Source organism: Hemicordylus capensis, chromosome 2 (genome assembly GCF_027244095.1).
Source record: "Hemicordylus capensis ecotype Gifberg chromosome 2, rHemCap1.1.pri, whole genome shotgun sequence".
Classification (NCBI taxonomy): Eukaryota; Metazoa; Chordata; class Lepidosauria; order Squamata; family Cordylidae; genus Hemicordylus; species Hemicordylus capensis.
In genome coordinates this window covers 86,546,154-86,561,995 of record NC_069658.1, presented here as the reverse complement: position 1 = coordinate 86,561,995, position 15,842 = coordinate 86,546,154, and the positions used below count along the sequence as shown (strand labels likewise).

General features: G+C 41.7%; 1 protein-coding gene and 1 long non-coding RNA gene across 5 annotated transcripts in view; one reads left to right on the top strand and one right to left on the bottom strand.

Moving 5' to 3' along the window:
- LOC128343191 (uncharacterized) overlaps nt 1-15,842 on the top strand; it is a 37,155-nt gene that overhangs the window by 4,521 nt on the left and 16,792 nt on the right. Inside the window, exon 1 of one of the 3 annotated variants that reach the window (XR_008315378.1) lies at nt 12,691-12,789. The exons of the other annotated variants lie outside the window; for them this stretch is intronic. This is a non-coding gene — a long non-coding RNA (uncharacterized LOC128343191). Of the gene's footprint in view, nt 1-12,690; nt 12,790-15,842 lie in introns of those variants that run through there. 3 annotated transcript variants of the gene reach the window in all.
- Nucleotides 11,267-15,842, bottom strand: part of SLC27A6 (solute carrier family 27 member 6) — a 60,670-nt gene continuing 56,094 nt past the window's right edge. For both annotated transcript variants that reach the window (XM_053291792.1, XM_053291791.1), the window contains one exon: nt 11,267-14,196. In XM_053291792.1, coding sequence (XP_053147767.1) covers nt 14,020-14,196 — 177 coding nt within the window. In that variant the 3' untranslated portion in view covers nt 11,267-14,019. The remainder of the gene's footprint in view (nt 14,197-15,842) is intronic.

The window sequence follows — 15,842 nt, the reverse complement described above, 5'->3', positions numbered from 1 at the left end:
CGCCACTGAGGTGTCCCTACAGCTGTAGCAAATTTGATTCAAATCAGTTAAGTGGTTAAGCTTAACTGATTCAAAAATTTGATTCAAATCAGTTAAGCTGACCAGCTCATGAAAGTATCAGGGAGTGAAGTTGGCATATTTAAAATGCGCAAATAACTTGGTCTACAAAGAGGAGCATATGCAAAGGGAATAGCAGCAATGTAGGTCAAGGAACTGTGATGTTCCATGTTCTGGGATAGAAGAAGGGGGGGTTGTGAAGATGTTGAAGATGGGTACATGTCTCACTGAAGCTGTTGCCAGGTTCACCAAGGTCTTTTCACTGGCAGTAGATTACAGTAAGGAAGAAGGTATTTTGTACCTGTGCAAGTATTAATTAAAGAATGTGAGTATGTAGAGATAAGACTTTTGGCCCATACAGAATAGGATTCCAACTAACTACACCATTTCAAGGGTGGGCATAGCAGCAACCCTTTGCAAGCATTCCTATATACATGTGTATTCCAGGGAGAAGACTTGTCATTCATTTTAGCTCAGTATTTGTCCACTGAAGACATGCACTAAATCTTTTCCCTATAGAATATCTTTATCCATCTTTGCTGTCCCCAAAGTTTAATCTCCCCCCTCTCTTTTAACAGCCTTTCCTACAAGTCATTTAAGTGAGTGGTTGAATTTAAAACAGTTTAGATTAAGTGAGACTGGTTTGACAACTTCGCAAATGATGGAATGAGGTTGCTTCATGAAGTCCTTTGGCTATCACTTCTGTATAGGAAAGTACATGTACATCATATGTAATGAAAGTGTGCATTTTGACTGCCATATATACATTTTATGGGAACCTGGCTTCCCATTGTGTGTATGCACAGGAATAATAGAGATTATATTGGCATGGTAGTGGTAGTATAGTCATCATATAGTCAGTTTTCAACATTCTGCCATTATATTATAAGCCCTGAACATTCTATTGGTCATAAAATAAAAGACATCTCTCCAATCTGCCTGAACATTTGCAGACATCAATAGAGTGATAAGTAACACCACCCCTCGAAATCTGGTGCAGATCCTTTAAACTCTAGAAAACAACTATCTTTTTTTACATCAGATAACACATCTTATTTGTTTTTAGTGGTTAGATGAGACTTAAGATGTTTTAAATGTTCCCTCATGCTCGAAGTTTGGGAATTGCAAATTAAGGTGCCCATTTTAGTCTCCATCATGCCATATTAGTGGTAAATTGTTTTTACAATGTCATATTATTCTGGCTTTAGAAAAGCCCCTGCACTTTGCCATGCCTTTCAGCTTGAGAATAGGCTAGAGAGGGTTGCAGCCAGGAAGAAATTCAAAAGGTGCTTGATGCATCTCTACAAGGCACTGTTCAAAGTCTTTACGTTTTATATCACACAGAGGTTAAGACAAGCACTTTAATTTGCAATTTCCTTGCTTCTTAGAACACAAGTGAAGTTCAAAGCATCTTAATTCTCATCTTAAAATAAGGGTTTTTGGATTACTGAATGTACACAATATTTTTCAACATAGAAGAGATATCTATGAAAGAGAATTGAGAGAGGCAGTCCTTGGAATCAAATTCTACTTCTCGACCCAATAAGAATCCCTGCAGACTTATTACTGAGAAAATGGCAACCTCTCACCTCACCTTTCGTCCATGCATTCATTTCTAGTTTCAGAATTTTTTGCTATTCTGGGCTTATCTATACTGAACCACTCTAACCTCCTTATCACATCACTCATTGTCAGCTGAACTCTGAAGTGATATCCTCATTTTGTCTGCACTTTCTGGAGAAGTGTCAGATTTTTCCTCAACAAGCCTAATTCTACAAAACAAGATTTTTTTAAAAAAATTAGTTCTTCAGTGTCCCAAGTTCTAAGTTATATACAGTATTATAACTGAAAGTTTATTTCCACAAAACTTATACGCAAATCTCCTAATATTTGCTTTGCTAGGTCCATTGTTTGATTCACTGATAGCTCCTAAGCTATATATACTTGTTTTATTTAATTTCTGGTGAATGGTAATATTGTCTAAACCATTGATGCATTTTTATTTTTATGCATTATATATCCTTTCAGGCAGGGTGGATGTATTCTCTTTTTGGGGACACCTTTGTGTTCTTAAAATTAACTTTTGCATTTATTAAAACATTTATAAATGAAGGACAGCCCTTCCATGAGAAAATATTCAAATAATTCCACATTAAATAAGCCCAGCTGCTTTCCTAGAGAGTTCTTGGTCAAATACCAGAAAGTCAACAGTGGACATGGAGATACATACCTCTTTGGGAAAGGATTCTGCATTCTAGATATTGCAGTTGAGAAAGCCCTGCCTCTCATTCTGATCCACCATACTTCAGATGATGGGGCACCATCAGCAGGGCCTCTGTTTAATGGACCACCCAGCTAAGTTTGTATGTGAATATCTTCTGTACATGATATCTATTTCATTAAACTATTAATTCTACAATTGCACATACTTGTGAAGTGACTAGCACTCATGAACATCCTTGTGGCAGCATTCTGGAACAGCTGAAGCTTCCAAATGATCTTCAATGGCAATCCCATACAGAATGCATGCAGTAATCCCCTCTGGATTAAACTAAAGCATGGGTGACTGAGGGAGTGTTAGTATCCAATTTATTCCAGTAGGGTCATAGCTGGCATACTAGCTGTGACTGGTTAAAAAAGGTTAAAAATGGACTGGTTAAAAAGAAGATATCATGTACAGAATAGATATCATGTACAGAAGCAAATTGGTAGTGTAGCTGAAACAACATTTGAGTGAAATGGTCAGAACACATAATACAAGATTATAAACTTGCTGCAGCATTCTAAACTAACAATTTTCCAAACACTTTTGAAAGGCAGCCCCAAGTAGAACACTTTGCAACAATGTCATCTGGATATAACTAGGAAATGAATGACACTGGTCCACTTTTTCCAATTATAGGGTGGTCATCCTCAATGATTGGTTAACATCCATCACATGCGCTGAGATGGGGGCCAATGAAATTTTTGATAGGCATACAGCTATCCCCAGCATACAGCTATCGCTCAAGCCCCAGTTCTGGTCTTGTCTTGTTCCGGAGATGGTGTTCCAGACCAGAGCTCTTGCTCAGTGATTTACTATTTTACATTTACAGGCTAGTCCTTCGTCTTTTCTACTTTCCTTTTTCCTGTGTGCCAGGGTGGGAAGGGAGTCATTTTCTTTGCTCAAATTGATTGTTTTTCATTTAAATCCAGCCTTTTAAAATTATTGCTTTCTGTTTCTATACTTTGAGTTTTTCTGGGTGAATCTCCCTCTGATTTGAGGCACCATTAAGGGAAGTTATGGAGGCTTCCCATCTCAGGAATTTTCTGGTGGGTTCCATCTCTGAGGGACCCAAGTCAGAGGCCAGGGGTAGAGACCCCATTAGGAAACCTTCCCCAGCCAAAAATACCTCAGTTGGTTTCTCCACCTCACGGGAGAGCCGTCGCTATGCAGTCGGAGCAGGTGGACACCTTAGCTCTGGTGGTGTCTCTGGTAGTTTCTCCCACCGTTTCTGCTAAGCCACACAAAAAGGCGGTGAAGAAAAAAAAGCACTTGAAGGAGGCAGATCCTCCTAAGAAAAAGTAGTGGGCAAAACCTCAGGCTGTGTGTAGACAACACAAGCCCGCCATTTTCCTGTCTCCTCTGGGGCTGGTGACCATTTTGAATGCCTCTGCTCTAATGGGCCCAATCCAACAGGGCTCTCTGACCGAGCCACTTATACTGGATCAGCGGTCTAGCTTGCTAGCCCCTGACGTGGTCACACTGGCAGAGACTACTCCTCTGGAGGGAATGTTTCCTTTTTTCCTTTTTAAATTTTTTATTGGTTTTTACAATATCTTAACAATCCAATTACATCTAATTAAGTAAATGTAGACTTCCCGCTCATCAATCTGTGCGATTCATTAACTATACAAGTCATCCATTGCTACAAGTCAACCATTGCTTGGAGGGAATGCTTCCTGAGGGCTTGATCCTACCAGCTGTACCACCAAAAGCCTGATCTTGTCAGCCGTGCTGCCCAAGGGCCCGATCCTGCCAGTTGCTCTTTCTGGGAGCCCAATTCTGCCTGTGGCACCTGTGAGTCCTGCAACATTGCCACCTTTCATGCCTGCCCAGCCAGATATTCCTCTTGCAATTCCACAGGCGCTAGCCATCCCAGTGGACATTTCAAACTGACTAAAAGACTTCATCACCAGGCAATGTATGGTGGTCATGTCCCCCCTTTTGCTAGTTCCCTTGCCTTTACTTCCTTCCTTACCGGGTCCTTCTGCCCCTCCACCCGTACCCACTCCACCCATACCTACTCCCTCCAGGCGACCTCCCCACCTGACCTTCTCCTCCTCTTCTGATACCAGCCCTTCCAGAAATGCAGTTACTTTGCGAGAGAGTGGACGTTTTGTCTCTAGGTTTAGGAGGAGGCTGGCACATAAGAGACGGGCATCTCCATCTACTTCCCCATCCTCGTCTGAAGGGGCCAGACTTACCAAATGGAGGGCTTTTCCTGCCAAGCCACGGCCCCCACCGGAAGCTCCCATTCCATCCCTGCCCCCACCTATTCCTGTGGTTCCTGCCAGTGCTTTCCACCTCCCATGCCTGTGGTGCCAGCAGGTGTGGTTCCACAGCATAAGCCTGTGTCTTCAGACTCCGAATCATCTCAATCTGGTAAGGAGGATTAGGTGAACTTTCTGATGAACAGGCCACACCCGCATTGCCTAACTCATTGTGTCTTTTTATCACCCCTGATTTTGAAGTCTTGCTGTCTAAGGCTAAGATGGCCATCGAGGACGTGTCAAAAGATCCTGAAACTCAAGACACTCTCAGTTTTGGATAAAGAGGTTATCTTGTCCACAGTTGCAGCCGTAGCTACAGTGCATTTCCCCTCGCTGTTTAAAGACATTACGCTTGCTGAATAGGGGATTCCTGTTTTTTTAAAGCCTGTTATGTCCTTCCCAAAGAAACTTTATAACTTACCTGATGACATGTCACTTTTGACTGTTCCTTTGGTAGATGCGCCAGTTGCCCAATTTGTGTTGGGGGATTTGATGAAAAAGGAAGGGGATGAACAACTAAAGCCCCAGGAGGACAAGGCAGATCACCTCCTTAAAAAGGTCCATGATGCTTCAGCCATGGTCATTGGGGCGGCAGCAACAAACAAACTTCATCTTCATGAGAGTTTCCATACACTGGGCCAAAGAACTGGTCCAGTTCATTCCACCAGATAACAAAGCAGGGCCAGGGCATAAACAAGTTGACAAAGGTGGCAGCCTTAATAGCTGACTCTAGTCTGGACTGTCTGCAACATGCTTCCAGGACTATAGCTTCAGGAGTCTCTATTTGCAGGGGTTTCTGGTTAAAAAATTGGCAGGAAGGTTCTAAATCAAAAATTACCCTAGCAGCTACTTGCTTCCTGGGGGCAAATTATTCAAGGAGTCCTTGGACCCAGTCTTAGTGGAGACCAAGGATTAAAAGAAGGCAAGATTCCATTGTCCCACGCAGCCCAGGTGGCTATGGCTCACACAGTCCCTGCAGCAGGTGGACTAGGCCATCTGCTCCCCTCCCTTCTATTTTTTCCACTTGGGCATGTCCCATAGTTGAGGATGACCTCCCTATAGCTGGAAAAAGAAACATTGGACTTATTGTGAAGGCTTCTTTTTCATCTATAGGGAGATCATCCAACCCACCCACGGATGGGAAGGAGTTGCCAGTTTGGGTTGCTCTTTTCGCAGACTCTCAAGGAACCTAGTTTTATCTGGTATTTTTCCTCTCTTTTTTCATAACTGTTTATCTCTCTAGTCTTTCTCTTCTCGACAATCCCGGAACTGGGGCTTGAGGGATAGGTGCATGCTGGGTGACTAGCCTATCAAAAATTTCACTGGCCCTCTCTTGGAGCATGTGATAGATGTTAACCCATCGTTGAGGATGACCTCCCTATAGCTGAAAAAGAACCCTTCACGGTAAGTCCAATGTTTCTTTCTCAGGGAAAGGATACATAGCAGCCAAAGCTGCTCTTGTCTAGTAGCAGATGCAAATGAGAGTTAGCACTGGATGTCATCAACATGCATTTTGCATAGAGAAGATCCCAGTTTGAATAGCTGGCATTTCCAGGTAGGAATAGGAAGGGCCCCTGGAGAGCAGCTGCTAGTCATATTAGACAATACTGTAGTCAATTGTTTGATGGTGTAAGGCAGCTTCAGATGTTCATGCTCACCTCTGTTCATGTTCATGTTCTCAACCCAACTCTGTAGGGTTAAAGAACCTATTAGGTTGGTCCATTCAAGAAGGTTATTGGATCCAATGAGATTGCAAGAACGCTTGGAAGGGTTTCGAATTTGCTCTGCCGATGATTCTGTCAATGCTCTGGTGCAAACTTGTAATAATGAATGTACTAGGGTAGTAGATACAATAACTCCTAAGTTGCCTCTCTGACTTGCTTCAAAATTAGCCCCGTTTTTGAAGCATTACGGGAGCTGAAGCAGTGAGGTAAACAATTACAGAGTCAATGGAGAAAGACATTGCTCGAATCTGACAGGTCACGACATAGAGCACATCAGAAAATCTATGCTCTGGCAATATGTGAGGCAAAGAAGCAATTCTTTTCTGGCTGCATTGCATCCACAAGTTCATGTCCAGCCAAGTTGTCTAGGATTGTGAGAGGGCTAAAATGAGCCCCCTCCCCGTTGAATCCAAATTTAGAACCATTTGCTACCTGCTGTGGTGCTTTTAATGATGTTTTTCATGGACAAAAAATCTCTCGTATCCAGGATTATACAATTACAGCAGAATCTGATATGGAAGTATCCAGCAACTCCACTTATGTGGTCAGACTGGATCACTTTCAGTTTGTGACTCCTGAGGATGTGGACAAGATTTTTCAGACTGTGCATCCTGTGGCACCCCATGTGTCAAAAGTCATTCAGCACCAACTTCCGGACTTTCCCTTGGAGGAAGAACCACACCTGTCAAACCCATCCCTAAGAAGTACTCCAGAAAGGAATCATGGCTGCTGGTATCAAAAGCCACTTGGAGGTCCAGAACTGACAGGGTTGCATTCTGTCATTCAGGGGCGGAATCACCATTGGGCCAACAGGTTCAAAGAACCCGGGCTGCACCCAATCAGGGGCCGCGTCTCATGGCCACAACACGCCCCCCACATCTGATGTCAGACGCGGGGGTCTAGTTTAGCTCCCAAGCAGGGGCTGCGTGGCCCCTTTGGGAGCTAAACTAAGGACTGGCTCTTCCCTGCTAAGCAGCTCTTCCCTGCCACACGGCCCCTTCAGGAGTTAAAAGGCTGGTGTTGCGTTCACAGTGCTAGCCTTAGTTTAACTCCCGAAAGGGCCACACGGCCTTCAGGAGTTGAACTCCAACTCCCGAACGGAGCCTCAAGGCTCCATTTGGGAGCCAGACCACGCCCCCCACATCTGATGTCAGACGTGGGGGCATGGCTAGCCCCACTCTGATGTCAGATGTGGGGGTGGGGTCAGAGGGGCTGCTGCTGCGGCTGCACATGAGCCACCGGCGGGCCCGCTCTGCACCTGCCGCTATTCATTTTCAAATGAAACTGCCAAGGCATTTTCAGCCCCAAACCAGGCTGTAAACTGGACTGACAGTATAATTAGTTTCATCCAACAAAACCTAGAATTATGGAATTTGTTCTCAAAATATGTGGTATTGGTTTTGTTAGCTTTAAAGGGGATTCGTCAGATTCATGGAGAATAGGTTTATCATAGCTATGTGCAGAGGCAATGTAACTTTGAATACAAAATCCTGGGGACAAAAAAAAAGGAAAGGAAAGCCTACTCGTCATCTTTCTTAGAGGCATCTGGCTGGTCACTATTTAAAACAGGATTCTGGACTAGACAAAAGTGTCTGGAAAATGCAAACACCTATTTCAACTAAAATACAAACCACAATCTGTTTCTGTGAAGCCTTCAACAGACAAGTGTTTTATGATATTTATTTATTCAATTTATATATTGCCCTTCCTAAAATAGCTCAGGCTGGTTTACAATAAAATGAAAACATTTTAACCAGATTAAAACTAAAACGAGGTATTCTTAAAAGCCAGGCTAAAATGATGAGTATTTAAGGCTCTTTTGAAGACATCCAAGGAAGATAATCCTCTCATGTCCACAGGGAGCGCATTCCACAACCTAGGGGCATCAACTGAGAAGGCCCTACCCCAGGTTGCCAGCAGATAAACTGTTGGCACCTGAAGATGGACCTCTCCTGATGATCTTAATGAGTGATGGAGCTCATGTAGGAAAAGGCGCTCTCTCAGTCAACCCAAACCTAAGCCATCCAGGGCTTTAAAGGTAATAACCAGCACTTTGTACTTTGCCCAGAAACATATCAGCAGCCAGTGCAACTGTTTAAGAACAGGCATAATATAATCTCTCCAGGATACCCCAGAGACCAATTTGGCTGCCACATTTTGGACTAACTGAAGTTTCAGAACTACATACAAAGGCAGGCCTACATGGAGCGCATTGCAGTAGTCCAACCTGGAGGTTACCAGCTGGTGTACCACTGTTTTCAGGTCACTCTCTTCAAGGAACTGGTAAAAAGCGCTCCTGGCCACAGCCTCAACCTGAGGCACCAGGGTGAGACCCAGATCCAAGAGCACTTCCAAGCTATGAACCTGTTCTTTCTGGGGGAGTGTAAACTCATCCAGAACAAGGTGTTCTATCCCATCTTGCAGATTACGACATCCAACAATGAGCACCTCTGTCTCGCTTGGATTCAGCTTCAGTTTATTATCCCTCATCCATCCCATTACTGCCTGTAGGCAGGCATTTGATAATGATGACAAGGAGAAATAGATTTGGGTATCATCAACCTGTTGATAACACCTAGCTCCAAATCCCTTGATGACCTCACCGAGTAGTTTCATTCTGGTGACATAATGGAGCCCTGAGGAACTCCATATAGTAGCTCCTGTTCAGAAGAGTAACTGTCACCAAGCACCACCATCTGAAATCTACCTGATAAATAGGAACAGAACCACTGTAAAACAGTGCCTCCTATCCTCAAATCCCTCAGGCAATCCAGAAGGATACCATGGTCGATGATATCAAAAGCTGCTGAGAGATCCAAAAGAACCAGCAGAGTCACACTCCCTTTGTCTATTCCTTGATGAAGTCCATCTATCAGGCTGACCAAGGCCATCTCAACCCCATAGCCTGCCCTAAAGCCAGTCTGGAATGGGTCTAGATAATCAGTTTCCTCCAGTCACCTGGAGTTGGTCAACCACCACCCTCTCAATCATTTTACTCAATCATGGGAGGTTGGAGACTGGATCCCCTTGTGATGGATAATTAGAGGCTAGAGTGGGCTTCTTAAGAAAGGGTCTAACCACCGCCTCCTTCAAACAAGCTGGCACCTGCCCTCCCTCAGTGAGGTATTAATGATATCAATTAAACCAGCTCCAAAAACCTCCCTGCATTATGAAATCAGCCATGTTGGGCAACGATCCAAAGAACAAGTGGTAGGCCGTACTGCTCCAAGCAACTTGTCCTCACCCTCAGAAGTCACAAACTGAAACTGATCCAATCTAATCTTGCAAGAGGGATTGTTGGACACCTCCCTAACCTGCCATGCAGAAATAGTGGACTCCAGGTCAGCCCGAATGTGAGAGGTTTTATCTCCAAAGAACTCCTTGAATGCATCACAGTGAGACATTGTCTCTGAAACAGAAGGGGCTTGAGTTAAACCCTAACAATCCAGAACACTTCTGCTGGACAAGAATTTGCAGACGAAATATGCACAGAATTAAATTGCTTCCTTGCTAGACATATTGCCACAGCATAGGCCTTCAAATGGGCTCTATGCTGTGTCTTATTGAATTCAAGATGAGTCCTCCTCCATTGGCACTCCAGTCATCTACTTTGCCACTTCAGCTTCCGTGGCTCTTCTGTATACCATGGAGCTGATTTTGAAGCGGGTCAGAGAGGATGCTTGGAAGCAATCATGTGTACTGCCCTGGTAAGTTCCCTGTTCCAGGTATCCACCAGGGGATCGACAGAATCACCAGCAGAACCAACTCCAAAACTCTCTAAGGCCCTTGGAAATCCTACTGGATCCAACAGCCTTCTTGGGCAGACCATTCTAATAGTTCCACCACTCCTGAAGGGGTCAGTCACATCTACAGTAGACCCGAAACTACAGTAGACCCCACCCACGGAACACCCCCCTGATTTGAGCAAAAGACCAAATCCAGCATGTGACCAGTAACATGCATAGATCCTAAGACTAACTGGAATAGGCCCATAGTTGACATGACCAGTATGAACTCCTCAGCAGCACCAGACAAGCCAGGCCCAGTGGACACTGAAATCACTCAGCACCAAAAGCTTGGGCAACTCCATCACCAACTCAGTGACCAGCTCCGTCAGCTTAGTTATGGAGTCTGTTAGGCAGCAGGGTGGATGGTACACCACCAGAATTCCCAATCTATCTAAGTCCCCAAAATGAGGTACACACACTCAATATAAGTCAGTTCTCTCACAAGGGATCCTGGTAAGGGGAGATGTTACTCTTATGGACCACCACAGCCACTCCACCACGACTACCACCACCCACCTACTTCCCCTAACTAGTGATGCTCAGCAACAGAGTACCCTGGGGGAAGAAGATGGGCCCTCACAGAACCACGAGATTCTCCCTTTGGAGTTCAGTTGGACTGGACCAATACATGAAAGGATGAAATTTTCAAAATTGTTTCTGAAATTATATGTTATGATAATTCTATGCCATCCCTAAATGCTATACATAATTTCAAGCATAAAAGAAAATATATTATTTTGAATATGGAAAGCACAACTCTAAATTTGACAGCAGACTTAATGTCTCCAAGAATTCATTATAACTGGGAGCAGCAGGGTAATTGCTTTAGGGATTTAGTGTAGAAAACAAGTTGCTGATTCATATCAGATCCTGAACTTGATTTGCCTTTTTAGTATGTAATCCTGCTTGACACATAAATTAGCAGAAAACATTGCCTTTTGGTGACTGGTGTCTCTCTTAAACAGTGTGTCAATTTAGTATTTAGCATACCCAGAGGTCCTCCATGCCAATCCTTTGTTTTTATAATATTTAAGGTTTCCATTCATGCATTTGTCTTCATGCATTTTGGTTGTATTCCTTACAGTAAGTATTCAGCCAAAAATGTTTTCATCTGATTTGTTTGGTATAATGTACAACAACAACAACAACAACAACAGACAAAGCTCAGTGTGAGGGCTACGCTTGTATTTTGTTAAGAATCTGCCCTTTTTTATTGTTCTGCCAGTTTGAAAAGTAAAAGGAGCTGAGGTAATCCAGGCCTATTGCCATGTTTGTAAAAATGGCCATCCCATTAAAACGAGGGCGGGGGGAAACACCACTTCCCTAATAGATTAGGACTGAAAATGAAGCATTTACAGAAGAGATGGCTACAAATGTATTTTATAGCCGGTGCAGTGTGTCTGCAGTTATTTCACATACTAAGTGGAAATCAATGAGATTATCTCCTAGCTTTCACTTGTAGACATAATGGATTGCAATAGAGGAATAACCATCATAGCAAGTAGGGAGAAGTAATCCATTAAATATACACCACCAAACAACCTGTAGACAAATAGTAGAATTGCAATTATTTGAATAAAACAGTATGCACGTGTTCCAGGTGAAATTATGCATTTTTAAACTCCATCCATGTTAATAGGCCAGTTAAGTCCATGCTCAGATCTCTCTCATTTGAATCAATAGAATTTATCCTATACAATGGCTAACATCCTGACTAAATTAATAGGACAAGTTAGTCATGATAACTTCTGTTGAGTAATTTAGTCAAGTGGTCAGCTAGTGTCTCTTCAGACATTGATTACAACAATTCCTCTTCAGACATCTCAGAGGAAGTATGTTCCTGTTTTTAAGAGAAACGTACTTTCCTTGCAACTTGCCTGGAAATGGTGAACTGTATCAGTTGATCCAGGGATATATCCTGGCAAATAAGCTGGTGTAAATTTATCCTAGTTGTGTGATTATTTTAGATAAAACTGAAACAGAAATATGTTACATTTTCTGAAACATTGGTTCTTTAATATTTATCCATTAAAGCAACATGTTAACATATTTTGTAATTTAAATAAATTTATATATTCAGCCTTCTGTTTCTAAACAATATAATTAATATGTTGAGAAAGGACCATTCTTGTGATTAAGTCAAGAAGAGCATTTGCAGGACTGTTATTTTTAAACTTACGGCAATAAGTTTATTATGGCATTATCTTAGGGTCATTTTTTTCACCACTGACAGAGAATCTCCAGGCACTTGTGATCCAATAAAATTATTAGTTCATGAATGTGTTAAGTTTTTTTTAATGACATGCCTTGTTCTGAAGGGCTTGCAGAGCAGCTGTCATATAGTAAGTGAAAAAGAAATGCATAGTGAGGTTAGTGTACTCTATATATTTAAGAAGCAATTTTCTCATTCGATACCCTGGGCATGGGTATCCTCTGTCACACCATATGTGAATGTTGGTTGCATATATGAACACATGAAGCTATCTTATACTGAGTCATACCACTGGTCCATCTTACTCAGTACTCTCTGTGTTGACTGCCAGTGGTTTTCCAGGGTTTCAGGAATGTGTCTTTCTCATCCCAACCAGAAAGTGCAAAGGATGGACCTGTGACTATCTGCATGCAATGTATGTGCTCTACAACTACAACCCCTCTCCAGGTAGCACCCTGGTAAATTTAACTCCAAGGTAAATCTCAGATACAGGATCAGACAGAGGATTTCCATGACAATGGAAATGGGTGCCAGGATGCAGAGTGATAGAAACTTTTCAGTCTTGATTTATATCTAGGAAAGACTTCATCTAGGGCCTGCTTTCCTACATGAAGGTAGAACAAAATCTTGTACACAGATGTACAATCCTTTTATATTCCTATTTTACTGCATGTACACACATTGGGAAGTTCCTATTGGCAGCAGGTTCCCATCATGTGTAGAACTTGATGATTCTACACATGAACTTCTCACATGATTGCACACAAAAGTTTGTTCTCCCATACACCTGTGGAAAAATAAGTGTGATTTTTGTTGCCCCAAAATATAATATGAATTATTCATGTTTGGTTAAGATAACTGAAAAATATTATTTCAGAGATCCAGTTTAAGTGGAGTCTGGACACTGGAATAAAGTATACCAATGTGGTATAGAATATATACATTATAGTTGGGAAATTGATTGAATTAGAAACAAATAGAGAATATAACAAACCTTTGCTTCAGTAAAATAAATAATGTGGTAATCCTTAGGTATGTCAGAAATGTGTGTCCTTATATAGTTCATAAATTAATGTTACAACTTAGTTTCTCCACCTTTCATCTATTTATTTTTTTAAAATGAACAATCACTTATAGTTGTGTGGGGAAGATTAAGCGCAACTGTCACTTATTGCAACTAGTTACCAGTTTTTGTCCAGTATAAGGAGCTGTTTGGATTAACATAACTAGCATAAGCGCATAAGATGGCTGCACTTTGTTATTCTCTTCTCTAAAAATGTAGCTTCGTTATTCTCTTCTCTAAATATCTTTTGTTTCTATGAAGAATGTTTAAGTAGGATGGTATTCACATGAAAACCAGAAAACCAATGTTTATAAGAATATGCAGCTATATTTTATATTCTAAGAGGTAGAAAACAATTAGAATGTACTGATGGTCAAAATGGAGAAAGAGAGTAGAAAGTAATTCCACAAAATATTAACTGTAAAATTTGAGGAGGCAATGGTAAACCCCTCCTGTATTCTGCCAAAAAAACCCACAGGGCTCTGTGCACGCCAGGAGTCGAAGACTCGAAATCGACTTGACAGCACACTTTACCTTTACACTCTTACCCAGTAGACCATATTGATATAGTTGAGGAAACCTTGTTAAAGTTTTGTTGATCTTGTGCAGCAAATTGCATACATCATTGTTAATAAATAAACATTAAAGTTTCACTTGCCCAGATAAGATCTCATCATGTAGTTCTTTGGTTAATAAAACATAAGACTTTTTAGAACTGTCAAAAAAATAAAGTGGATCACTTATTGCAGATGGATTAAATCCTTCCCCCACCAACTGAAATTTTTGTTGCTTGAAAGTTCCTGTAACTTCCATTATTTCCTACAGACAAAAGAGAATAATTTTATTTTGTATGGTAGAAAATTAGACTTGTGGAGTAAGTAACAGACCTTTCTACTTAACTAGAACTTCTATAATGGTGTTACTTAAGACCCGCCTGTGATAATGGACTCAAATTCTACTAAAGTTTTTAGCTCATTTCCCCTTCCCTCTGTAGCCCACTGTACCTTCCAAAATGTTTTTCTGAGGGTCCTAGAACCCCCCGAAACATATTTTTGGGAGGCAGAGTGAGCTGCAGAGGGAAGGGGAGATCAGTGAAAATTGCCCCACCCTACATTACATGTGTGGAACATTTTCCAACATTAGTCTAGAGGTCAGCCAGTAACTTTGAAGTAGGATTCATAACTAGTAGCTCTACAAAGCATCCAGATCTGCTGTAATTGACTATGTTTTTAAGTCTACAAATCAGGTTTGACAACTCAGGCCAGCAGGGGGGTGCAGACACCCCATCCCCAGCCTTTAGGAAGCCCCCTGAAAGGGCTACAGGTAATTTTTATTAAATTTTATATAATATAAGTCACTGCACACATATTCAATTTGGCACTATGTACAGAGAATCAGGGCTTGTGAATACTGAGCTGAAGCTTATGAGCTAGGATTGTATTCACTTGCTCTTACTTTGCTTCTTGTGACAACTGAGTTAAATGTGATGTCTTAATAATATGGCTACTAATGGTGAGTTTGTCTTTGAATCAGTGTGAAATCCTTAGTATTAAGGCCGCTGGGAGTTTCTTGCTCTCTTTCTCTCATTTTAACTGTCTTTCTGAAAGACTAGAATATACTCCAAGCAGTGACACAGTTTACTCTGCATATCCATTAATTATTTTCAGAGTATCTGGGAAAAGCCAAATTCTCCATTTATTTTTAAAACGTATGTAATAGTGATCCTACAATGCATAGTAGAGAATTAGACAGGCACTTCTGTTTAGTTTTCTAAAAACACCTCCACATAGTATTTGGGTATTTCATGAGCCCCAGCATACTGAAATTTGTAGTTTCCCAGCATTTTTTGGTCTGATTACGTCCACTGCTAAATAGTTTTTGAAATATTAAAAGATTAACGAGCTTGACTTGTATTTTTGAGCTGATATTATGGTAAAGTTATCTGAAAGATGGGTGCCAGATATTTGGACAGGGGCAGAAATTTCAGTGCTTGCCCTAGGCGCTATTTTCCCTAGATACGCCTCTGCGAATACTGCTGGGGAAAAGAGAGAACGATGCATTTGCTGACATTCAAAAACAGGACTGCAGCAGGACAAGTGTACATTAGGCAAGCAGAATAGAGATTTTCAAAACTATCAGTGGTTGGAATAGGTCAAAGTCTTGCAATATTCAATTCTCAATATGTATATTATAATTTCACCCCAGAGAAGACCAGTTTCCACTATCCCTGTCAAATTCCTGTATTCAGTTGCTGGTATCTATGGGACTTGTCACCAAATCTCCTAGGTCTGCATTCCCATTGGAACCATCCAGTGTCAGAATATATCAGCCCACAGATTCAGGGATCTCAGCTGAGACTTGTAGGAATTTGGAGGCCTACATTTTGGGAAGCCTTGATCCCTGCCCCTCTGAACAGGAAGTCACCATTACAGACTCAACCTTATAATTTAACTTCGCCTTTCAAG